Raw genomic sequence first — 27,120 nt, forward strand, 5'->3', positions numbered from 1 at the left:
TTTTTTTTTTTTTTTTTTTTTACACCTAACAGGCTAACAGTCTTAAGCTGCCCTTTGCATAATTGCATTTCCTACAAAAAAAAAAAAGGTCCTTTACATTTGCACCTAAGTAAAAGAAAATAGACGTAATTTTTAAAGTGCACTACTCGGATTTACTCCCTCCACTACTTTTGATTTTTCTATCTTCAAGACAATTTGAAATAAGTAAAAAGAACCAAAAAAAAAAAAAAAAAAATGAAGAAAGTATTTTTAATTATTACTCAGCTTTGACTTTTTTTAAATAAGTGCACTGCTCGAAGTACTTCCTCCTTTCTTTTTTACTTAATTCGCTTTGACTTTTATAATATTCACCACCCCTCCTTTGAGGCTTTGGCTTTCTTTTGTGAATAATAAAAAAACATGTTCATGTGAGATATTTTTGAATTCGTTTCAACAAGCACTATCATAATATATAACTTTTATAATTTTTACTTGTGGAGAATTAAAGTTATTGATTTTTAAAATTTTAAATTAACAAGCGTAATAAAAGAAATCGGTCAAGTAAAAAAAAAACAGAGAAATTATTATTTATATGAGTGTGAGGAATAACTCAACTGGTTAGAGCTCCCCTCTCCCGATTTCAAAAGATATTGAAATCGATTCTCATCAACTGCCCTTGTGGCTCTCTAAACACCAAAAAAAAAAAAAAAATATTATTTATATGAGTATGTTTAGAGTGATATTGTTGATGTTTTAATATTACATGGTCAAATATGAGGTCCGCGCAACAATGATGGGTTAGCCCAAGATCCCCATTCTCCACCTGCTAGTATTTATACTTGTCAATTTGTCATATTAACCCCTTTTTTTTTTTCAAAACCAAATAACATTACAAATAACTAAATAAGCGAATAACATTACGATTTAGAATATCGGCAGGTACACATTCTTATTCTATGTATAGTAAATTATAACCACTATGTACTTTTTCATATGTAAATTTATTATTGCAAAAGTAGAAATAATAATTTTACAGAGCAACTTGATACATGCTAGTGGTACTACTTCAATCCGAAATGAATATATACGATGGTCACATTTCCTTACCCTGCCACACAAATGTTTTGGTGCCTTTCTAGAACATGACTAATCACGGAAAGCTAACTAACCAAACAAATTGAGATCCTAATTAATCACATCAACGTAACGTCTCCCACTCTATGTTGCTCGGACTCGAGTACTCTTATTTAACATGGACAAGTGTCCTACTAATGTCCAAGTGTCGAAGATCCGACATGGATACTTGAGGTGATATAGAGATTCCGAGTAACATAGAACCCACTTGAACCAAATTCTTCATTCGGAATCGTCACACAGCCACCCCTATAGAACCCTGAATTGGCCCTTTCTACTTGGCTAGACATAAAAGGTGTTGAGATAAGTGACAACTAATTCTGAACGAAAGGAATATGTAACTACGTGAAAATATCAACACAAGTGCCAAAATAATGGGAGTGATACAAACAATAATAGCCACAAAATCATAACTTAGAGGGCTTAATTATCCTCTTGCTGGTGAATGTGATAGATTATCAGCAGGAAACAATGGATCAGCTATATGGTTGTTAAGTTGTTTAATCAAATTATATAGATGTAATGCTATGACTATATCAGCTTCCAGAATGAACAGTTTTTTTTGCATTGATTTTCCAGGAGACAATCTAGAGGATTATTCCTACACAGTATTATTCCATTTGTTACCTAAGTTCATATAATTTTGGAAAAAGATAGTCTCTTCATTTTTTGTTACAAAGCACACAATTTTCAAACAATCCAAACCACTAATTTTTCACATAGCGTGTCAATTAAATTGCCTCAAAAATTATACCATTAGATCTATATTAAACAGTACTTTCATTTTCTTTCAAATTGTAAGACCAAAGATCAAATCCCGCTTACATCTTGTAGACCACCTAAGTCCTCATAATCCCTTGAGAGAGAATGAAAATAAGAAACTCTACAGTTCAAATCAAAAGGTGAACTCATGAGAGAAATTTTATTCTAATAATGGGTTCCAACACCAATACCAGTTTATTACCCATTGTTTGATATGCCAACAAAAGGCCAAATCATTTCTAAATCCTCCATGACATAGTCACTCCCTTCTTTTCAGACATCATATCATAAAATATGGTTAATCATTTTTTAAATCTAATGATTTTTTTAATCATGTAACTTTTTGTAAAAAAATAATTTTTAACTAAGTGCACGAAAGCTCACACAAGATTTGGTATTATAAATAGCCACACCCTTTTTCTCATTTTTTCCAAACCATAGGCCTTTATAATTTTTTTTTCTTTCCCAGTTCTTAGCTTTATTTCCCAGTTCTCCAGTAAACTCAACAAAATGGGTGGCAATGGAACTTCACCTTGTGCTTCTTGCAAGTTGCTCCGTCGTCGATGTGCCAAAGACTGCATTTTTGCTCCTTACTTTCCTTCCGACGACCCCCACAAGTTTGCCATCGTTCATAAAGTTTTTGGAGCTAGCAATGTCAGCAAAATGTTACAGGTGAGTATGGGCAAACACAGACTACATCACAAAACTTTTATGCACTTCTACAAAATTAGACAAATGTTTTTACTTCATTAGCACTTCTTTTCTTATAAAAAGTGATATTTATATATCTGTAGATTAAGATTGCATACATCAGACTTTCCTAAATCCTGCTGACACAAGGATTTTTATAAGGAAGTTGCTAACTTTATGTAACTTATGCAAACTTCATGTACATACATTTCTGTATTCAGAAATAGTCTCTCTAGTCTCTACCCTCCCAAACTAGTTAGGGGTAGACTGCATACATTGAACCTTCCTAAATCCTACCAAACTGAAGGATATTTACTGAGGTGCTGGTTCTAACTCCATATACTTGGATTTTTATGGATACAGGAGCTTCCAATGCACCAAAGAGCAGATGCAGTGAGCAGTCTAGTGTATGAAGCAAATGCAAGGATGAGGGATCCAGTGTACGGATGTGTGGGTGCCATATCGTTCCTGCAAAACCAGGTTTCGCAGCTGCAAATGCAACTAGCAGTAGCTCAGGCAGAGATACTATGCATCCAAATGCAGCCAGAATCAAACAACATAACAACCCCAGTACATCAGAACAACTACGAGGCAGACGACAAGTCATTCCTCTTCCACAACAATCTTTCCCAACACCAGTACATCAATTTTCCGTCCTCAAGTGATCACCATGTAATTCAAGACTCTCTTAAAAGGGAGTCTTTCTTTGGACATGACATGGTTTCATAACTATGACATTATTATAATATATGGCATCCATGTTTTTGCCCTTTTTCTACACAATTCTATTTTTGATATCCTTATTCTTTATTATTAGCATTATTTTCTCCATGAAAAGAAATCACTCCAGAAGGATTGAACCAAGGAGGGTCCTATAGCTTACCCTAGTAAAACCCCATAAAAAAAAAAATCTTTTAGGGTTTTCAAATTTAATGCCTTTTTCTTGCTCTTGCAAATAAAATAAACAATAGAAATTGTCTAAAAGACAAAAGGTTGTACGGCCAAAAAAAAAAAAAAAAAAAAAAGGAATGAAAAGGTGAAGTATAGTAAAAGTTTGAAAACAAGGCCAAGTTGAAAGGAGTCAACTCTAACACGAGATACATGGAGAAGAACGTAAATTAATTAAACTATGTTTAGCAAAATTATGCTAATAGTCTACTTAGCTAGGAAAATTAATGCTCCTTACAACATTAATTCCCACCTTTAAACTCAAATGCACTAAACTAGGCTGTCTATAATTATTAGCATCAACTTTTTACTTCAAAACTTTTTGCAGTTTGATTTCTTCAAAAAATAAAAATATCAGCAATATTCTGAGTTCTTTTGTTCAGCATTTTGAACTATACAGTTCAATATTAGTTCAGAACACAAAAATAAAGGGGACAAAATATCACTTTAAAAGAACAATCTTCTTAAAAATTTCATGAGAAGTTAATCAAAATCTAAAAGAGCAAACAAACTTGCATGTGATAATAGGAATAAAAAATGATGGCTGCAATATGGAAAGAGTGTAAACTGACAACAGTCATCCTCAAACAGTCTAAATTGAGTAAATTTAATATTCAATGTCGGAACCTGTCATTAATGTGATGTGTGAACAAACTTTTTGGAGGAAATTCTTATGAGTCTTTTCATAATTTTACTAAATTTTGTGGTAAGGATTGATCAAACCTTGAGCCATACCCTGTTCCTAGATTGAACCCAAGTGCCTACTAGCAGTCCGCCATTAACATGCGCATCACACATTGGCCTGTGCAGGGTACTTAACAAGAAAACATCAAACTAATCAACTAAAAATAAACTCTTTATACTAACTAGCAGTTAAAAGAGATTTATATATCCTCAATGAACTTTTTGTATAGGGTATTAGGGAAAATGAAACATATTTTCTACCAATTAACATCAATTATTCCATGTAAATATCCTAAGAAACATACATCATCTTTTACATATCACAAAATTTTCATTACCACCTCAAGATTTGAAGTCCTTAAGCACCAGAGCGGTGGAGCCGAGTGGTAATGAATTCGATGGAGTGATATATATGCATGTTTGTAAGCAAATATGCTTTATTTGGACATTCTGCAACAAATATCAGACATAATTCATGGCCACCCCTTCTAACAAAATTAATAACTTGTTAATGTAAGTCAGCTTCAAATTCGGATTGAAAAAGTCTCACAAAGCATCATTCATGTGCTAAGAATTCCAAGTACATATCAAAATAAAAAGTCCAAAACACAAGAAGCAGAAATCACTGTAACAAAAATTCTATAAATATACTATATTCATATGATATTACAAGCAGAATTCTTAACTGTGGAAGGAGAAGCTAGAATTTGATAGTGAGTGTCCATAAAAAATTTCACGTGGGAGGCAAGTGTTAGTGCTGAGTTCATGGACCAAGTATACTAAATAAGACAAAGATTTTTACATTTATTATATTATCCTCACCATATATTATAATGTAATACCATGTTTCTTCAAATCCATCTCTCCTTACAATTACATGTCTCATCAAAAGTAATGATTTTCTATAGAAAAAATAATAATTAAATGCAGAGGCAACAGGGACAATAGCTGACTCAAAGATTCTTCCTAACAATTGTTTATTAAGGGAAGCATTTTCCCAAGTCAAACTTCCAAACTTTTCTAAATTCCCATCTCAATCACACCCCCTTTTGTTTCTATAGCTCCTCTATATATATATATATCTATCTTTGGCAGACACTAAACAGAAAAAAAAAAGACCGTTTCTCGATTTGTGCGTGTCATCCTTTTATAGGACTAAAAGGAGCCATGCTAATCTTCACTGTAATTAATACACATAGAATCCGAGACTAGAAAACAGATTAATGGTCAGTAATTAATGTGTTTTCTGTATTTGTCCTATTCAGTCACAAGAACTTATAATTTAAGCATTTAAAATAGTCTTAGCACAGAAAAGTTTGTGAAGACCAAAGCATAGAATTTTGTCATGACCTGTTCCATGAAGTCCTCAATATGATACCTATAACACTTCCCTTTGAATGAAGTCACCACCAGATATTATGGATTCTTATTTGAAATTTTCTCCTAGAAATTTTATTATATAAGTAAAAGTTCAAAAACATTTTGGCATAAGAATTGCTGATATTTGGATAAGTATAGCAGTCTCGAGGGAATATGATATAGGAAATTTGATTTACTCTATGTAAACCTATTACTCAAATAATTTGGAAGTTGAGGAAAATGGGAAAACCCTAATAACTAAAGTTGTACATTCTTAAAAAAACATTCTATTGAAGGTTTTCTAGTCCCCAAGAATCTTTCCTATGAGTTGCATGACTGCATTGTCTATAGGTTAAAAAAGAAGAAACATACAAAGAAAAACATCTAAGGGAAAAAAAATATAGGTCACTCATAACAAGTCTGAGCATACCGAGTACAAAACAAAAAAAGAAGTGAAAACTACAATTAAATTCATACGGTCTATTTGTTTAAAGACAACATTTTCATCAGCAAATTTTAAAATCAGTTCATTTAAAAAATTCAAAACACAGTACAATGATTCTATCTACGTTAACAATAGACGTATAATTACTTTTAGCAAAATAGCTAATGAAAACTTTGTTTCAATTATTTTGGTATATCATTTGATCAAACTCTTTCGCTTAGAATCAACTTTCACAATAGTCTACATCTCTACAAAGCTACAGAAGCTGTTGGTGGTGGTGGCGGCAGTTGTTTTGGTGAACCATGGGAACATGTTAAAGTCACAAGCATCTGCATATTTCTATTGTTTTTCTTGATATCTGAATGAAAGAGGAGATAATAATCTGCTTCCCTTGGAATGTGACACATTTGGGTGAAAGAAAATAAATGGTAGAGCAGGAAAAGGTAGCAAATTAGTCAAATTGAAGAGGAATAACAAAAATAGTGCTCACAAAGAGAACATGGATGGAAAGTCAAAATAAAAAGACAAAAAGGCATTCTCCTTTGGATTTATCTATCAACCTCCAATGCAGCTTCTTTCTGGAGACAAGGATAGGAAGGATGGTTGTTTCTCATTTGAGGGCTCGAGGACAACTGATACCCAGGAAAAAGGTTGTTTGGTTTCTGAAATCCTTTATTTTCCCATGTTTTGGTTTTAACCCTTTCCTTTTGCTGCATCTTTCCTTTCTTCTTTTTAATTCCTTTCCACTCCTAAATCTTTCCCAAGTACTGGTTTTAACATTTTCCACACATGAAAGTAGTTCTCCATCAATTCCGAATTCTCAGTCCACTGCACCCACAGTTCTTACTCTGATCATCAGTTAAAATATACAGTCACTTGACAGTTATATACCCCCCCAAAAAAAGAGTAATTTTTTATACAATAACTTACAGTTCGGTGTTTCAAGTGTATTATCCTAAACAAACAAATGCTTTCAAATGAAAGGGATTATTATAAGTTTAGAGTTTGACAATTTACTACCAACTAATCAAATAACCTGTCTTAAAAAAGGGTTCCACAATAACCAATTGTAGAAGGCCACATCACTCATGAAATGTTGGTGGGGTCTCCAGAGAAAAGGATGAAGCTAGTAGCTACTACCAACAATGATTTAAACCTTTTCTTCCACTTGTGACTGGCTTTTATTGCTTTTTCATCATCATCATCAAGAACAGGTAATTCACATTTGCAAATGAAGCTTAAACAGAGTTGTCAACAATCTTCCAAGCACTTTTCATTGTATATCCTGTTTAGTAAAACACTTTCTACTCAATTTCAGAATTATTGATACACCTATTCAAGCACACTATATTTTATTTTAAAACTTGTATAAGTATTTGATAAGAACATTCAAGCACACTTTATATCATACATTTAAAGGCATATATTAATCTTTTTAACGAGAAATGTGTTTATTAGGGACTGTATAGGAGACTTTTACTTTAGCTTTATAATGGCAAATTATTACTCAGATTGGATACAAGTAATGAGCTCAGGTATATATCCCAGCTTAAACTTAGACAATATAAGAAAATTTTGATCTTTTTGGATCAAAATGAAGTATCATGTATCCAGTATCCACATATATATAAATAACAGATCATTTTTTTTAACACCTTAATCAACTAAAATACCTTTTCATTTAAAAAAAGATGACAAAAGAATTTTTTTTGGTAGGAAATAGGGTAAATATTATAACTTCACAAGTAACAAAATTAATCGGTCACTAAGGGCCTGTTCTCTTCGGCTTATTTTCAATTCAGTTCAGTTCCTAATTTCCTTCTCTCATAAAATATTCAGTTCAGTTCAGTAAATGAGAACAAGCCCTAAAGAATGGAAATCTTCAAATTACTATTTTAAGTGAAAGACACACCAGGGAAAATATAAAGATGGTTCAAAAGTGGAAATAAGAGTACCCCTGTCCTAAAGGCAACTACCACACTCATAATCTTTTAAAAAATAGAACGTGAAATTTTTTTACATATCTCAAGTGAGTAAGAATTTATAAATATTTTCTATTAGAGAAAAGACAAGCAGATAAATTTGGAAGAAGAAAAGGTCAAAAGGTCACACACACAAAATCCAAAAGACATCATCTCAAATCTTTTTTTTGCATCACAAGATAGGAAATTAGTAATCACAATGACCCATCAAAGATTTCTCTAATGGTTCAGCAGTACAGTAATTTATATTCTACAAGGTGAAAGGGAGATCTCAAAAGATAATAATCTTTTGCAAAATTCATATAATATCCTTCACGTCACTGGAATTAATTTTATATCTTAACTTGAAATTTAATAAATTTGACGTAACAAAGTTTTGTTTAAGGATAAAGACATCCCCTAAAATTCTATTGAGAAAAGACAAATCTAACCAATCAAAGTGAAAAACTTGTGTGCAACTCCTCACCTTTATTTTTCAGTGACACCAATTGGGCTTAGGCCTACGGGTGTAGGTGACTGGTTATATTGTAAAGATATATAAAGAAATGATACTTTCTTATAATGTTTGGGAAGATTTGTAACGTGTAAGGGTGAGCCAATGCCCCAAGATTAGTTGCCAAATTTGATCACAGGATAATTTAAACTGCACGTTGCATAAAGGACATCATCACAATCATTTTATTTTTTGTACTAATCCATAAATATCCAGTCACAAAACCTTATTGTAATCATAAATTAGTAAAGAAAGCCATTATAACATCTAAATATCCAATTATTAAAATATACACAAAAAAATAAAAATAAAATAAAAGGAGAAGATAGTCGATCAATGGTAGCTAACCTTAAATATTAAATTGAAAGTATGGAGAATCATTGAGTGGTTGACAAGTCCCATCAACACCACAAACTTGGATGACAAATTTGAGAGCAGAAATACCAGAAGGAACTAGCAACTCAGAAACATAAAAGGATTCCACAAATGCTACTCCAAGAAATTCCTGTACATCTTGAAGATTTACATCCAGATTTGCATCTTCTTCTGATGTATTCTCGACATAAATGTTGTATTTCTGAATTTCATTAAGACCAACTCCAACCTTAGATCTCCATACAATGGTAAGGGAAACAGACTTGGATTCATCCAAGCCAGCTTTCCATGATACATCTTGACCCTCAACGATCCATGAAGAAGAGAGTGGGAATTGTACATTATGACCAGAATATTGGATTAAGAGATGACCAAGGACTGCATAATACTCAGATATCTCTCCCTCGTTGATTTTAGGTCTTAATTTGTAGCAGACTGCCCGAATTTCTGTTAGTGTATACCCTGGCATGGAAATGACATTCTCTTGTACGACCCACCCATCAGAGGACTCTGATTTGGTAATTCGATGAGGCATAATTACTTTGCTAAATTTGCTAGAGAACTGGTTCATGGTAAGTAAAGCATCCCCATGTGATGCAAGGAGCACTGATATAATCTCGCCCTCACTGGAAATAAATTCCAGAGAAATGCCCACCAGTGAGTCCCCATACGACTTCACCTGCAAACCAATTGAAATTTGAGTATTGTATGATTCATCAGTTAATCATTTCTAGTGCTGTACCAGCCAATAAAAATGTCCAGAATGGACAAAATATTTCGTGTTTCATATCATAATTGACAAGAACACTATTTAATTTTCAAAAGGAAGCAATGACAAAGATATTAGCTACAGTGCTAATCAAATACTCCTCCATGTAGCACAAATATCAACTTTATTTCAGTGAGAGACAGACCTACTTCACAAAATCCAGATAGGAAGGTCAGTTCATGAGCTTGCAATAGTAATGACAAGGCACATTACAGTGACACTCTAACAAAAATAGAGAGAGCTGAAAATCAAATGCAGAGCTGCAGAGTAAATGATGATATAGTATGATCCAAGTACTTCATGATTTTGGGGTCTAACCCTCATTTTATGGATTGTTAAACATGAGCACCAATATATCTTCTTAAGCACATGCTTCTTGGACAAATGAAAATAGCTCATAAGACAAATGTTTTCGAGGATTTTCTTTAGACTATTTAGAGCTGGGCATTTTTAGTAGTATCATCGCCAGAAGAACGTCATTTAAACTCAAAATGTTTCATAAGAACCAAGCAAAAAATTATCCACCAAATTCATCTTTACTTGTCAGATTATAATTGAATGATTGTAACTAGAGTAGACCCAGATGCTAATTATATTGAACTGCATTACATCATGTTTAAGTCTCAACCTGAATTTATTGCAGGAAAACAGAAATTTTAGTATGACTCTTTTGAGTGCGGGGAAATGGCATGCACAACCATCATTGAGAAACAAAATGTTAAAAGTGAAACACTAGTGTAACCGGGAAAACCTAACAGAGCTGAATATTTGAAGATGGCTTACAGAAAATGTGAAGCCCACAGCTGGATCCCCTAGGAGGAGTTTTGCTTGAAATAGCCTTTTTGTGAAATAAGGAATGCTTCCAAGAATGCTTTTAAACGTGACATTCCCACCTCCATTATAAGATTCCTCCTCAAGGCTGAAAATTAAGTGTATCACTTCATTAGAACTTAAAATAACAAAGTAATAAGCTAATAGCAATCACAACCACCGCAAGAGAAGATCATACAGAGGCAGGATTTAGAAAGGGTGAGAAGCACTCTCTACAAACCTTACCATTACAAGCGAAGATATATATATATATATATATATATATATATGTATATATATTTAAACTAAATAAACCATTGATGAAATCTGATTATCCTACAATCTTAATTCTTAATTGATCGAAGTCTATAACAAAAGGATTTCTTCAGCATGTGCCCTACTATTAAACCACCAATCTAATAACTTTAACAAGTGAAGTGAGCAATGTTACAAGGTACGTGGTTCGATACGAAACGTGGTACGGAAACGGATACGCGGTACGCTACCCATGATGAATCCGGTACGATTGGGTACGAAATAAATTAATAAAATATATGGGTGATTTTTATTAATAAGATTTTGATTTGGAAAATAATATAAAACGTAGTTGTATCAGTCCTTGCTTGAATTTATGTGGGTTAGTGAATTGCTTAAGAAAATAGAGTACATAATATATATTTGTATAATAAAAAGCCCAAAGACTTAAGCCCATTTGGAACAGAACCCTAGCCGCCACCCTATGTACTACTGTGTAAAACAGAAGAGAGGAGAGAAGAGAGAGAAAAAACTACTCCTGAGAAATCAGAAGAGAGAGAAAATGCATTGGAAATATCGGGAAGAAACCATTGAACGTTGCACAAGAAGAATAACCGCTTAGCTGCTACCAAAGTCGCCTCCTTCAGCGATCCAGATCGCGAACCCCAGCGACCCAAGTCGCGTTTGTTCCACGTTCCGATAAGCGCGACTCAGTTCGCGATTCGTGGCTACGTACCGCGAACCTTGTAACGCTAGAAGTGAGGCCGTAAGGAAGGGAAAATTCATGTGGCATTACCCACACAACTGCAAAAAGGGCTATTCCAACCTTATCCCCAAAAATTAAAGAGGGTGTACAACCTCGAGCCTAAACAAAATCCAAAGTAAAATTCACTCAATATTTTTCTGCCACTCCCTCTCTAACTGATCTCTTCGATATACTACCTCCGTTACATATTATGTGCAATTTTTGGGTATTATTTGTGAGATATAAAATATTCAAAAGTTGCACATAATATGTATCAGAGGTAGTATAACTCAATTACTAATCACACAAATTTTGAGGAAGCTTGATTTGAATTGTTTTCAAGGAACATATCCTCTCAACCAATTGTAATTAGCATAATTGAATAGTAAGCACAATTGATCAATATTGTAGATAATAATCAATGATGACAACACAACTTCAAAATATTTTACAGCTGTTAATAAATAAGGGCATACCCCCATAAAAAGTAGGATTTGTTGAGGACAGGTTAGAGCTGTCAATTCGGGTAAACAGTTTGAGTTTGGGCCGGTAAGAGTGGGTCAGGTCAACTCGGGTCGAGTCAATTCGGATTAATTCCATAACCTATGCGGGTCGGGTTTGGGTTGGGTTCGGCAAGTTGTAAACCGGTAAATTAGCCATTTAAAGGCAAATTGGATGGTTCCACCCACCCAATTGGACTCCCGGAGGATATTAGGGACCATAATAAACATTTCGACGATTTTTATTTCGGGCGAAAAAAAGTCAAAAAATTCAAAAATTGAAGGCTAATATCCAACAATTTTTATCTTGGTGTCATATAATGTCGTTTAGAACCATATGTAATCATTATTTGTTGTCATAAATGTTCGTAATATGCTAGAGTAAATGAAATCGGTGCAAGAAGTTACCAGTAAATTGGTCGTTTAAACACAAATTGGATGGTTCCACCCACCCAAGTGGACTCCCGGAGGGTATTAGGGATCTTGGTAAACATTTCGAAAATTTTTATTTCTGACGAAAAACCGTCAAAAAATTCCAAAATTAAATGCTAATATCTACGCTTTTTGAGAAATTTTGGAGATTTCGAGGCTCGGTGTCGAAAAGCCTCGAAAATTTAAGGGATACATCTCGGGGTCATATAATGCCGTTTGGAATCATATATAATCATTCATTATTGTCATAAATGTTTGTAGTAGGCTTGAATTAATGAAATCGGTGCAAGTTGTAAACCGGTAAATTGGTCGTTTAAAGGCAAATTGGATAATTCCACCAACCCAATTGGACTCCCGGAGAGTATTAGGAACCATTGTAAACTTTTCGGAAATTTTTATTTCCGAGCGAAAATAAGTCAAAAAATTCCAAAATTGAAGACTAATATTCACGCTTTTTGAGTAATTTTGGAGGTTTTAGGGGATACACCTCGAGATCATATACCTTTGGGATACACCTTAAGATTTTAGGGGATACACCTCGAGATCATATAATGCCATTTGAAACCATATATGATCATTATATGTTGTCATAAATGTTTGTGGTAGACTTGAGTTAATGAAATCGGTGCAAGTTGTAAACCATTAAATTGACCGTTTAAAGGCAAATTGGATGGTTCCGCCCAGAGGGTATTAGGGACCATTGTAAACATTTCGTATTTTTTTTTCTGGGCGAAAATAAGTTAAAAAATTCTAAAATTGAAGGCTAATATCCACGTTTTTTTAGGTATTTTGTAGGTTTCGGGGTCCGGTGTCGAAAAACCTTAAGATTTTAGGGGATACATCTCGGGGTCATATAATGCCGTTTGAAACCATATATGATCTTTATATGTTGCCATAAATGTTCGTGGTAGGCTTGATTTAATGAAATCAGCTAAAGTTGTAAACCGATAAACATGCCGTTTAAAGGCAAATTGTATGGTTCCACCTACCCAATTGGACTCCCGGAGGGTATTAGGACCATGGTAAACATTTCGCCAATTTTTATTTCCGGGTGAAAAAAAAGTCAAAGTAAATTCAAAAATTGAAGGCTAATATCCACTTTGAGAAATTTTAGAGTCTTCGAGGCCCGGTGTCTAAAAGTTTTGAACTTCTAGGGAATACATCTCGAGATTATATAATGTTGTTTGGAACCATATATGATCATTATTTATTGTCATAAATGTTCGTAATAGGCTTGAGTTAATGAAATTAATCCAAGTTGTAAACCGATAAATTGGCCGTTTAAAGGCAAATTGGATGGTTCTACCCACCCAATTAGACTCCCGAAGGGTATAAGGGACCATGGTAAACATTTCGGCAATTTTTATTTTCGGACGATAAAAAGTCAAAAAATTCCAAAATTAAAGGATGCCTTTCAAAAACTATCCACGCCTTTTTTAGAAATTTTGGAATTTTCGGGGCACGGTATCGAAAAGCCTTGAGATTTTAGGGAATACATCTCGAGGTCATATAATGCCGTTTGAAACCATATATGATCATTATATGTTGTCATAAATTTTCGTGTTAGGTTTCAGTTAATTAAATCGGTAAATTGGTCGTTTAAAGACAAATTGGATGGTTCCACCACTCAATTGAACTACCGGAGGGTATTAATGACCATGGTAAACATTTCGGCAATTTTTATTTCCGGGCTAAAAAAAGTTAAAAAAAAATTCCAAAATTGAAGTCTAATATCAACGCTTTTTCAGAAATTTTGGAGGTTTCGGGGCTCGGTGTGTTGAAGGTCTTGAAATTGTAGGGAATACATTTCGGGGTCATATAATGTCATTTTGAATTATGTATGATCATTATTTGTGGTAATAAATGTTCGTAGTAGGTTTGAGTTAATGAAATCGGTGCAAGTTGTATACCGGTAAATCGCTATTTAAAGGCAAATTGAATGGTTCCAACCGACCAGGTGGACTTTCGAACGGTATTAGGGACCACAGTAAAATTACGGTAATTTTTATTTCCTAGGAAAAAAGTCAGAAAATTCCAAACTTTAAGTCTAAGATCCACACATTTTGCAATTTTGGTGGTCCGGGGCCTGGTGTTGAAAAATCTTAAAATTTTAGGGAATATATCTCGAGGTCATACAATAACGTTTGGAACCATATATGATCATTATATGTTGTCATAAATGTTCGTGGTAGGCTTGTGTTAATGAAATCAGCGCAAGTTGTAAACGGGTAAATTGGCCATTTAAAGGTAAATTGGATGGTTCCACCTACCCAATTGGACGCTAGGAGGGTATAAAAGACCATGGTAAACATTTTGAAAATTTTTATTTCCAACTAAAAAAAGTTTGAAAAAATTACAAAATAGAAGTTTACTATCAACGCTTATTGAGAAATTTTAAAGGTTACGAGCCCGGTATCGAAAATTCTTGAAATTTTAGGGAATACATTTAAGGGTCATATAATGTCATTTGGAATCATGTATGATCACTATTTATTATCATAAATGTTCTGGTAGGCTTGAGTTAATGAAATCGATGCAAGTTGTAAGCCGCTAAATCAGCTGTTTAAAGGCAAATTGGATGGTTTCACCCGACACGTGGACTCCCAGAGGGTATTAGGGACCATTGTAAACACTACGACAATTTTTATTTACGGGCAAAAAAAAGTTAAAAAATTCGAAAATTTAAGTCTAATATTCACACATTTTGCGAAATTTTGGAGGTTTAGGGGCCGGTATTGAAATATCTTGATATTCTAGGGGATATATCTCGAGGTCAAATAATGCCTTTTGGAACCAACTATGATCATTATCTGTTGTCATAAATGTTAGTGGTAGGCTTGAGTTAATGAAATCGGTGCAAACTGTAAACCTGTAAATTGGCCATTTAAAGGCAATTTGGATAGTTCCACCCACCCAATTGGACGCTAGGAGGGTATTAGAGACCATGGTAAACATTTCGGAAAAATTTATTTCCGGGTGAAAAGCAGTCAAAAAATTCCAAAATTGAAGACTAATATCCACGCTTTTTGAGAAATTTTAAAGATTTCGAGGCCCAGCCTCGAAAATTTAAAGGATACATCTTGGGGTCATATAATGTCGTTTGGAATCATATATAATCATTATATGTTTTCATAAATGTTCGTGGTAGGCTTTAGTTAATGAAATCGATGCAAGTTGTAAACCGGTAAATTGGCCTTTTAAAGGCAAATTGGATGGTTCCACCCACCCAATTGGACTCCAGGAGGGCATTAAGGACCAATGTAAACATTTTGGAAATTTTTATTTCCGGGAGAAAATAAGTTAAAAAGTTCTAAAATTGAAGGCTAATATCCACTTTGAGTAATTTTGTAGGTTTTGGGGCCCGGTGTCGTCGAAAAACCTTAAGATTTTAGGGGATAGATCTCGGGGTCATATAATGCTTTTTGAAACCATATATGATCATTATATGTTGTCATAAATGTTCGTGGTAGGCTTCAGCTAATGAAATCGGTTCAAGTTGTAAACCGATAAACAAGTCGTTTAAAGGCAAATTGGATGGTTCCACCTACCCAATTGGACTCCCAGAGGATATTAGGGACCATGCTAAATATTTTGCCAAATTTAATTTCCGGGTGAAAAAAAGTCAAAAAAATTCAAAAATTAAAGGCTAATGTCTACTCTTTTTGAGAAATTTTGGAGTCTTCCTAGTGTCTAAAAGTCTTGAACTTCTAGGGAATACATCTCGGGATCATATAATGTCGTTTGGAACCATATATGATCATTATTTATTGTCATAAATGTTCGTGATAGACTTGAGTTAATGAAATCGGTCCAAATTGTAAACCGATAAATTGGCTGTTTAAAGGAAAATTGGATGGTTCTACCCACCCAATTGAACTCCCGGAGGGTATTAGGGATCATGGTAAACATTTCAGCTGTTTTTATTTTCGGGCGATAAAAAGTCAAAAAATTCCAAAATTAAAGGCTCATATCCACGCTTGTTTAGAAATTTTGGTGGTTTCGGGGCACGGTGTCGAAAAGTCTTTAGATTTTATGGAATACATCTCGGGGTCATATAATGCTGTTTGGAACCATATATGACCATTATATGTTGTCATAAATGTTCGTGGTAGATTTGAGTTAATGAAATCGGTGCAAGTTGTAAATCAGTAAATTGTCTGTTTAAAGGTAAATTAGATGGTTCCACCCACCCAATTGGACTCCCGAAGGATATTAGTATTCATGGTAAACATTTCGGCAATTTTTATTTCCGGGCTAAAAAAAGTTACTTCCTCCGTTTTTTTATTATTGCACCATAAGGGTTGAGTACAAATATTTTGGTAGTGGAAAAAGTAATAGAGAAAGGTAAAAATACAAAATTGTCTATGTGACATATTGATAAATTAAAAAGTGTGAAAAAGCAAGGGTATGTTGGGTATTTGTAGTGTGAACACAAATAATTTTTTTCCTAAAGAGGAAATAGTGCAATATTTGTGAAACTTCCTAAAAAGACAAGTGGTGCAATAATAAAAGAACGGAGGAAGTAAAAAAATTCCAAAATTGAAGTCTAATAACGACGCTTTTTCAGAAATTTTGGAGATTTTGTGGCCTGGTGTCGAAAAGTTTTGAAATTTTAGGGAATACATTTCGGGGTCATATAATGTCATTTGGAACCATGTAGGTGGACTCCCGAAGGGTATTAGGGACCATAGTAAAAATTACGGCAATTTTTATTTCCTATGAAAAAAAGACAAAAAAATCCAAAATTCAAGTCTAATATCCACACATTTTGCGAAATTTTGGAGGTTCCGAGGGCTGGTGTCGAAAAATCTTGAAATTCTAGGGGATATATCATGGGGTCATATAATAATGTTTGGAACCATATATAATCATTATATGTTGTCATAAATGTTCGTGGTAGGCTTGAGTTAATGAAGGCATTAAAGACCATGAAAATATTTCGGAAATCTTTATTTCCGGGTGAAAATAAGTCAAAAAATTTCAGAACAAAAGGCTAATATCCACGTTTTTTTGAGTAAATTTGGAGGTTTCGGGGCCCGTTGTCGAAAAGCCTTACGATTTTAGAGGATACATCTCTGGATCTTATAATGCCGTTTGGAACCATATACGATCATTATATATTGTCATTAATGATCCTGGTAGGCATGAGTTAATGGAATCGGTGCAAGTTGTAAACTAGTAAATTGACCGTTAAATAGCAAATTGGATGGTTCTATGAAATGAGCCTGAGCAACCCGAACAAGGAGGAGGAGCGTTTGGTCCACAAACTAGGCTTTGGAGCTTCCATACTAAAACCAATTGACAATAGTAGGAGGTACTCGTCTACCTTATAAAGTGTAACCATCTCTCCTCTTTCTCCAATGTGGGACACTCATAAGTGGGTTACAATGGGTTTCAACAGTTCCACCCAGCGAAGTAGACCACATAGGGTATTAGGGACCATGGTAAACATTTTGGCAATTTTTATTTTCGGGCGAAAAAAAACTCAAAAAATTCCCAAATGAAAGGCAAAAAGATCCATGCTTGTTGAAATTTTTTGGAGATTTTAAGGCCCAGTGTCGAAAAGCCTTGAAATTTTAGGATTACATCTCGGGGTCATATAATGTCGTTTGGAATCATATATAATCATTATATGTTGTCATAAATGTTTGTGGTAGACTTGAGTTAATGAAATCGGTGCAAGTTGTAAACCGGTAAATTGGCCATATAAAGGCAAATTGGATGGTTCCATCCAGCCAATTGGACTCCCGGAGAATATTAGGGAACATGATAAATATTTCGGCAATTTTTATTTCCGTGCGAAAAAAAGTAAAAAAATTAAAGGCTAATGTCCACGGCTCCACGCCTTTTGAGAAATATTGGAGTCTTCGGGGCCCGATGTCTAAAAGTCTTGAAATTTTAGGGAATACATCTCGGGGTCATATAATAACATTTAGAACCATATATGATCATTATTTATTGAAATAAAAGTTCGTGATAGGCTTGATTTGATGAAATCGGTAAAACTTGTAAACCGGTAAATTGATCGTTTAAAGGCAAATTGGATGATTCCACCCACCCAATTGGACTCCCGGAGGGTATTAGGGATCATGGTAAATATTTCAGAAATTTTTATTTTCGGGGTATAAAAAGTCAAAAAATTCAAAAATTAAAGGCTAATATTCACGCTTTTTAAGAAATTTTAGAGATTATGAGCCCGGTGTCGAAAAGCCTCGAAAATTTAAGGAATATATCTCGGGGTCATATAATGCCGTTTGGAATCATATATAATCATTATATGTTGTCATAAATGTTCGTGGTAGGCTTGAGTTAATGAAATCGGTGCAAGTTGTAAACTGGTAAATTGGTCGTTTAAAGGCAAATTGGATGGTTTCACCCAAGGTACATTTCGGAAATTATTACTTCCGGGCCAATAAAGTTAAAAAATTCCAAAATTAAAGTCTAATATCAATGCTTTTTGAGATATTTTGGAGGTTTCGAGGTCCAGTGTCAAAAAAATCTTAAAATTTAAGGGAGTACATTTCGAGGTCATATAATGTCATTTGGAACCATGTATGATCATTATTTGTTGTCATAAATGTTCGTGGTAGGCTTGAATTAATGAAATCGATGCAAGTTGTTTACCGGTAAATCGGCTGTTTAAAGGCAAACTGGATGGTTGCACCGATGGTATTAGGGACCATTATAAAAATTACGGCGATTTTTATTTACGGGATAAAAAAAGTCAAAAAATTCCAAAATTTAAGTCTAATATCCACACATTTTGCGAAATTTTGGAAGTTTCAGGGCCCGATGTCGAAAAATCTTCGAATTCAAGGGGATATATCTCGGGGTCATATAATGCTGTTTGGAACCATATATAATCATTATATGTTGTCATAAATGTTCGTGATAGGCTTGAGTTAATGAAATCGGTGCATGTTGTAAACTGGTAAATTGGTCGTTTAAAGGTAAATTGGCCATATAAAGGCAAATTGGATGGTTAGTAATAGGTCTGGTAAAATTCAGGTCGGGTCAATAACAAGTCGGGTTGAATTTGGGTCAGGTTAATAACAAGTCGGGTTGATTTCGGGTCGGGTTTGTAACAAGTTGGGTTAAATTCGGGTCGGGTTGAATTCAGGTCAGGTTAGTACCAAGTTGGGTTAAATTCGGGTTTTGACGGGTTAAAACGGGTTTGGGTCAATTTCTGTTCAAGTCGGGTTCGGTTCAGGTCAATAATTTCCGTGTTACATTCGGGTCGGGTCATCTCCAGGTGAGTTCATGTTCGGGTTCGGGTCTCACATACTCGGGTAAACTCGGGTCTAGGGTTGGTTTCAGGTCGAGTCAGGTCGGGTTTGGGTCACCATTTTTTCGGGTTCGAATGGTTTAGTTAATAATCGGGTTTGAGTCAATATCTCGGTTCGAGTCAATTTTTGACAGCTTTAGATAAGTTGTGTGTGTGCGCACATGCACGTAAATACATACACTAGCACAAGATATACAGACAGAACCTTTGAACAAAAAGGTGCAGTGGAATCTCTTACTTTACAAAAACTTGAGTAGCATCTGGTCCAGGGTCTCCAGAAAATTCCAGCAAAGGCTGCATACATGAATGAACTTAGTACATGAAGAAGCATGCTACAGTGCTTAGAAGTAAGCAGCATAAAACAATGTGTAAGTTTTTAATGAATATCTGTATTACTTCTTAAACTAAAAGTATCAAGCAAATGAATCAAGTTCAGAGAGATTAAACACAACTCAACCAAAAACAAAAGCCTGATGATTTGAACAAGGCAACATGCAGTATGTCCATACCTGAAAGCTTTGGCATGATAAGTTACACCAATCAGCATTTGAAAGTTCCCTCCCATCAAGAGAAAAATGGTGACCACGGCCCTAGAGGAAAGAAAAAAAGATCTAACAACGTTAATCAATAATTAAATGATTTCATATCTAGTTCATTATATTACAAAATGTTGCCATGTCATAAGTGATGATGTGAACCTGAAAACGAAAAAAGAACAAAAAATCCTCACATTGCTTCTTTGGTCACTAATAGCATATTACAAATAAACATAATGGATTCAATACTGATCTTGCATACGCTAATTATAAATCAAAATTCTACAGTAAACATGCCCCCAAGGTGCCTTTAGAGTATACCAACCTAGAACTCAAGGATTTAAGTAACATATGTCTTTTTTGAGGAATGAATTTCAGTTAAAATTCATAGAATAAAAAAAGCCTAAGTTCAGCTTAAATAATCTTAACAGAACAAATAAGAAAAGAAAGAGCAAAATCTATGTGACTCTTAGGAAATTAAGATTTCCATGGAGAGAAATGAAATTAATAGTTTAACCGTTTACTATTGCTATTGCTATCATTTCATTTACATCTACGCCATATATATGCATTTATACTCCATCCAAAGATGATAGTCACGTATTCTATAGTAGGATGTCTGGAAAAACAATTTAAAAAATATTGATGCATCATGCATGGAATTTCATGATGCTATGCATGCAGACGGGAAGGACACAACTTTGAGGATTCAAGTGATATTATATCACATTCTGAAATTTGATAGTTTGGGGTCATTGGGATGATGCAACAACAGAAAGCGCTAAGAATAACATTCCCCTTACTTTCACATGACAAAGCAAAATCCTGAGATGCAACATAAGACACAATTCACACAACACAAGAAAAGGGTCCTTTTAGTCTATGCTCATTAATGTGAATCATGAGTGCCCTTTGTTCTGAGAAACTGCGACAACTAAGAGAGAAAATGAATAATTAAAGCAACAGGATCATATCACTACCTGATCAAAATCTGAGAAAAATGGGATTGTCGTTGGATAACTCTGCCTCACTTCCCAAGATTTTTCAATAAGATCCCACCAACTGCCAAAACAAAACAATAAATTTCGTCAATGTGAACCAACAAGGCAGCAAATCTGCAACTAATTCAAAGACAATTAGAACAAAGATATAAGTGTCAATCAAGCTCATGATAATCTGGTAGTTGCTTTGCCTCTCCCCAAACGAGAAAGAGCATTAATTTTCGTAACTGAACAAGCACATGATAAATTATAAGAAGCAGCAGGTCTACCATATGCATGTAAGAACCAACAATGGAGCACAACCAAGAAGGCAAGAATCAACAGATGATGTAGTTTCACCATAAGAATATTGACAAGCATGCCTTTTTATTATATTTCAGAGTCTGGCACTTCAAATTCAAACATTTGATTGAACTGCCGCTAATATCCAAAGTTCACCATCTAACACCAAACAAGACTAACCAAAATTACATAACAAGCAAGCCAGGAACAATATAATGCAATCTTTGGTCTTATAATTTTTTTCTTGATTGAATTGTCACTGATACCTACACTGCTCACCATCTATACCTATCAAATTGTCAGGATTATAACCAATGTTGCATCTCATATCTATGAAAAAAAAAGGAAGCTGAAAAGCATTGACAACAAACTGTTGAACAAGCTCGATATGGTACTTCCTTTATCCCACTATTTTTGTCCATGTTAATCTTCTATGAATATCAAGGTTTAACAGTTCAATAGAATTTGACTCATATCATGTTGATGTATTAGGGATGTCAAATGGATGTATGTAATTAATAGCTAAATAGCGTGTCAAAGTACTCAAAATAAGATCAGTTAGCTACCGGTTTTGAGCAGTCTGAAAATCTGGAGGTAGCTTTTTCTCATAGACCCATCCAGGTGCAAATATTGCAGCTGATACATCATCCTTCCTTATGACATCTAGAGCAAGGTTTGTCTACAATTTTGGAACAAGTAATTTCTAAATTAGAGGTTTCTTAGCATTTGCTTACCTGTCAAAGATTAATGAGCAAAAAATGTCACAGAAATCTGCAATACAACTAAATAGCTTATAAATCCCTTTATGAGTAATCGCTCATTCACCCCTTATACCACTAATATGCATTATCTTCATTGTGCTCAACAGAATCATTAAAAGATCTTTCTATGTGAAGTGTGAGAAAAAGCTATAAAGTGGAGTAAGAGGAGTCTAGGTATTAAACAAATAATAGGCTTTACATTCCTTGGCTCCACAAGGAAGTGGCAAATGGCAAGGGCGCAAGGCTTACTCTTGTAGTCATGAGTTTAATCCCTTTAAGTATTATTTTGTTGTATCCAAGAGGTTGTATTGATGGAAGAATAATATATCAGCAGATATATCCTTGGAGGCCAAGATATCTTTTGGTGGTGCAAACTTAATACGGTGGTAAAGTTTAGAATAATAAGACTGCATGGCTAATTACTTCTGTAAGGTAAAGATAGCAGAAACAATTACAATAATAATACCAAGCAGTGGTGATATTTTCCTTAGGTAACTACATACAAAGAAAGAATCATGAACCAGAGTCCTTTGAATTTTTTAAGGAGTTCATAGTGCATTAGCTGCTAAGTCTATTGAGTATTGACAACAGATACTTTAGGTTAAATCTTTTATGATGATAGATGATTGTAATTACAATCAATCAGAAATATCAATGCTGGGTAAATTCCATAGCAAATTTTATCTATTGTCAAATTTATAACACTTGTATATCATCAAATTCCCTGTTTTAAATGTGGTAACTTTACTTCCTTAACAAGAAACAGAGACATGAAAAAAGAAAGCAAAGGAGATACTTACAGTCCACTCCCCTCCACCAAAAGTGTTCCTTCCAAATACATCTATTCCCATATAAACATCAAACTTTCTATCACCAGCAATATTAGCAGAGAGCTTCGGGAAGTCTTTCTGTGATGTAACCAAATAGTTAAATTAAAACACTTAATAATCACCCCTGTAGCAGAAAAGGAAAAACAAAACACCAACCTTCCATGTGTAGTTTATAAAAATGCCATCACATAGATCAAAAAAGGCTTTGTTCTTGTCATTCAGCTGATCTTGCCAAGCAAGGTCACCATGAACAGTAACACTATCATACCTGCAGGTAGCAACAAAACATCAAGAGCTGTTCACACACACAGAAAGAAGACAGGGAGATCTTCAGTACATACCATATCACCAAAGATCCAGGCTTTGACATATGCATCAAATCTGTCAGATGGCTGACAAATGCCTTCAAATTTGCTACCTCAGAAGGATTTATTTTGACCTCCATATTGATCTGCAAGTAGCTTAAATTAACATTTAAAATAAAAAAGAAATAAAAGCATTTTAATTAAAAAACGAAAAGAAAAAAATTAAGAAGCTTACAAATATTAAAAAGTCACAAAAATCCCAGTAGCATATTTGCTTTATCTCTTGGAACCAAGAAAAGAATATAATCATGTTCCTTCTATGGCTTTGTCAAAGATCTAGTTAGAAGTATGGTGTATTCTCAATAAATCAATCAGTTGTCTGATCCAATCTTTGTAGAAGCCTAGAACCGTAAATTAAAACTATCTATAATATTCTCTGAGAACTACCAATAGAATACAATATACCAAACTCACAAGATGAAGACAAAGCTGTAGCTGTTCACTTAAACTTGGGGTTCGTAACTTCTATACTAATAAGAAATTTTATAAGATAGACTTTGAGGCGTGTCAACTATTTTTTAAAGGAGACCAAGAGCAAGACTAATATCAGCTGTCAGTTTTGATCCCCATAAAATAGAGTCAATTATGTACAAATTTAAGAAGTGACATTAAAAGATATCTGAAACAAAAGGGTGATACAATGGTCACAATTCTTTTTAAGTATCAAGTTGCCTAACATTTATAGCATCAAGAGTTACGCAGAGTAAAAATACATGGTATGTCATAGTGAGAACTGAGAAGTCATTTCAACATCAAGCAAAGCTCTTCCATCTTTAGTATCAGTCAAAACCTCACATGAAAGACCAGCCATAAGAAGAAACAGGTCAATTGTCAACTAGAAATCCAAAAACGATTTCCCCTTGACAAAATCCTTTCTTGACTGTCTTTAGCTGCAATAACGTCTCTCGGATTTACCAGAATCAATGAGACTACCCTCCTTCCCCAGCAATAACAATGTAAACCCCACAAACACACGAGTATCCTAAGCAAGGTAGATAAGAAGACACTCCCAAGAAAAAATAGAGACAGAAGAGAAAATATGTTCAGAGGGTATCCTGTCCGATAGTTCACTGTCATTTGTTGTGCAAACATCCAAGCTACAATATAACTAACCATCCAATCATCTACTAATGCCAATTTACATTTGCCAATTGCCAAAAAAAATTGCAATACACAAAAATTAGGCAAAATATGAAAAAAAAACTATAATAAAAAAGAGGATAATTTACCAGCCAGCCATCAAATCCAAGAGCAATAGCAAGCTCGGCCAATCGTTCAGCACACATTCGAGCATACTCGATACTTGATAGCAGTTGATCACTTATGATCCTACCCTCATCCCATTCTGTCAAGAAGGTCCCCAACACCTAATATATAGAACATAACCACAACAAATTACTAAATTAGCACACGAAGTACGATTTTACAAAAACCATCTATTGCTTAAGTACTAATCTAGTTACTCGATCAAAAAAAGTACCTTAACTCCATGCTTGTGAGCAGCATTAACCCAAGAAGGAGGAGGAAGTGTAACCAAATTATGAGAAAAATAAACAAAAACATCCATCAAGTACCAATGCCAAATAGCATAAGCATCAGAATTAGTCCCACCTTGAACCCACTTATCATCATCCAAGTACCCACCAGCCATATCATGGCAAACCAAAAGCCTAGGTTTTTGGGGCAAATTCAAATCCCCATTCAAAGGGGTTGTAGATTTATTAAAAGGGTAGTGAAATGAATCAAAATATGATCTTGATTCGAGCTCTTGGAGGGTTTTGATTGGGTATGAAATTGGATTTGATGGTTGTGATGGGTCAAATTTTGGTGGGTCTGAAAGGGGTAATTCAGGGGATTTTTGAGATGAAGCCATGATTGAAGGAGGGAGGAGAAGAGAGAATTTAGTTTTGATTGAGAGAATGATGTTTTTGGTTGAGATTAGGGTTTCTCTTTTCAAAAAGGCGCGAAGAAGGCGATTTAGCATTTGAAGGAAGAAGACGATGATGATGAAGAACAAGACTAGGAGGAGTGACTTAGCCGTTGACATTACTTTCTACTTTACTTAAATCATCCGAAAATAATGTCAAGGAAAGAATCTAAGGATGGTGTCACAATTTTACACCTTTTGAGCCGATTTTTGTACTCGTATTATGGACTCATGATTAGGAGGCGAGTTTAGGACGTTAGGTATCTAGTTTTCTGTAAGTTATATACGGAGTATTTAGTTTTTTTTATCTATAATTCTATATTTCTATGTATTATTTTCATAATACATGTCAATATATATACTTTTACTTAGTAGTACATTTTATAAATTTGTTCCACAAAGCAAAGTGTAATTTTCATATTTTAAGGATTTAACCACCAAGATTTAGTAAGAGGCTTAACTCCTTTTTTGTAAGAAAAAGAAAAGAGAAAAATGGGTACTTTCATATTTGTTAGTACACATTACAATTTAACTCTCAATTATCAAGACTTTAATTTAAAATTTTGTGTTATCTAATATTACGTATCATCAATTAAATTGCATAAAGTGGTTCTAAAATGATCAAAGCTTTAAAAGTCACTTATTTTTATCGATAAAGTTGTTTTATTTATTGTCTATTACATCACCCTTTGAATTTTGATTGAACTTACCCTTTAAAAAATTAACTTCATTTGTGATGTAATAGCAAGCAACAACCCATAGTTCAAAGACACGTTATATATATATCACCTTTAAATTGGATAATAGTCATGCATAATATAAAATGTTATACAATCAAATTACTATGAGGAACACTTTATTTGCTATTTAATAAATTATTAAGCTCATGCACTTCATGAACATTATTAAATTTGTTTATACTAAACATTTTAATTTAAGATTGATTATGCACATGCAATAATGAATGCTAGATTATAAAAATATTCAATCATAGTCTCAAGGAAAAAATCGGTGAAACGCTAAACATCGCCCGCAATTTACCATATAAAGCCCACAAATATGTTATGATTTGACCATTATGCCCTTTTGCTAATATTGAGATAATCTCGGTGTAAAAAATGTGGAGCCGTACTGGCTCGCCGGGGGAGACCGGATGGCAGGCCGGAGATGCGGGGGACGCCGGAGGTACGTCGTCGTCGACGGAAAACGAGGTAAGTGACCGCTAAAATTCACGGTTTACCGTCGTAGTGGCTCCGGCGCCTAGGGTGGACGCCCAAACCGTAGCCTGGACGTCCAAGCCGGACGCCAGAACCACCAGAGTGGCGTCCAGGCTAGACGCCCAGACCACCAGAGTGGCGTCCAGCCCAGACGCCCAGACCACCAGACTGGCGTCCTGGGCAGACGCCACTCCACTGGGTGAGGCGGCCCTGCCAGGCGCCAGTCCAGTGGGTGTGGCAGCCCTGGCAGACGCCACCTTTAATAATTAATTTTTATTTTTTCCTTTTTGATTTTGTTGTTGTTTTTTATTTAATTTTTTTGTGAAAATAAAAAATCGAAAATGATTTTTTAAAAAAATTCGAAATGGGTTTTTTGTAAATTAAATTTGAAAATTCGAAATAGGTTTTTTTAAAATTAAATTTGAAAATTCGAAATGGTATATTTTTAAATTTAGTTTGAAAATTCGAATTGGGTTTTTATAAAAATTAAGTTTGATTATATATAATTATGTTTTTTTTTGTGTTAATTATGTGGAAATATAGAAATTAAATGT

General features: G+C 34.4%; 2 protein-coding genes across 9 annotated transcripts; one reads left to right on the forward strand and one right to left on the reverse strand.

Annotated features, from left to right (window-relative positions):
• On the reverse strand, positions 1 to 25,657 carry LOC110733491 (cytosolic endo-beta-N-acetylglucosaminidase 1-like). 8 transcript variants are annotated; one of them, XR_002513639.1, is made up of 13 exons: positions 24,903 to 25,655; positions 24,652 to 24,789; positions 23,399 to 23,508; positions 23,214 to 23,325; positions 23,028 to 23,135; positions 22,033 to 22,145; positions 21,164 to 21,245; positions 20,157 to 20,237; positions 19,886 to 19,941; positions 10,404 to 10,539; positions 8,825 to 9,530; positions 2,408 to 2,521; positions 1 to 665 (listed from the first exon to the last, which is right to left on the reverse strand). XR_002513639.1 is itself a non-coding variant. In XM_021913547.1 (12 exons), exons 1-11 carry the CDS (start codon positions 25,467 to 25,469, stop codon positions 8,826 to 8,828), a joined length of 2,208 nt encoding a protein of 735 aa, XP_021769239.1. In that variant the 5' UTR covers positions 25,470 to 25,655; the 3' UTR covers positions 2,017 to 2,521; position 8,825. The 8 variants fall into 8 exon arrangements, 3 of the variants coding, with proteins under 3 accessions (XP_021769239.1, XP_021769242.1, XP_021769241.1); XR_002513638.1 differs by lacking the exon at positions 1 to 665 and adding an exon at positions 673 to 1,395; XR_002513636.1 differs by lacking the exon at positions 1 to 665 and adding an exon at positions 4,249 to 4,315 and having other exon boundaries at positions 2,017 to 2,521; positions 24,903 to 25,657.
• On the forward strand, positions 2,386 to 3,590 carry LOC110733493 (LOB domain-containing protein 12-like). The gene is made up of 2 exons (XM_021913552.1): positions 2,386 to 2,547; positions 2,929 to 3,590. Exons 1-2 carry the CDS (start codon positions 2,386 to 2,388, stop codon positions 3,292 to 3,294), a joined length of 528 nt encoding a protein of 175 aa, XP_021769244.1. The 3' UTR covers positions 3,295 to 3,590.
• Positions 25,658 to 27,120: the final 1,463 nt, after the last annotated feature.

This window comes from Chenopodium quinoa, unplaced genomic scaffold (genome assembly GCF_001683475.1).
Source record: "Chenopodium quinoa cultivar QQ74 unplaced genomic scaffold, ASM168347v1, whole genome shotgun sequence".
NCBI lineage: Eukaryota > Viridiplantae > Streptophyta > Magnoliopsida > Caryophyllales > Amaranthaceae > Chenopodium > Chenopodium quinoa.

Coding starts and splice junctions, on each gene's coding strand:
- LOC110733491 (XM_021913547.1), bottom strand. CDS start 25,469: ATGTCAACGGCTAAGTCACTCCTCCTAGTCTTGTTCTTCATCATCATC. Junction 23,326..23,398: donor CCTGGATCTTTGGTGATATG/GTATGTACTGAA, acceptor TGCTACCTGCAG/GTATGATAGTGTTACTGTTC. Junction 20,238..21,163: donor TTTTCTCAGATTTTGATCAG/GTAGTGATATGA, acceptor TCTTTCCTCTAG/GGCCGTGGTCACCATTTTTC.
- LOC110733493 (XM_021913552.1), top strand. CDS start 2,386: ATGGGTGGCAATGGAACTTCACCTTGTGCTTCTTGCAAGTTGCTCCGT. Junction 2,548..2,928: donor ATGTCAGCAAAATGTTACAG/GTGAGTATGGGC, acceptor TTATGGATACAG/GAGCTTCCAATGCACCAAAG.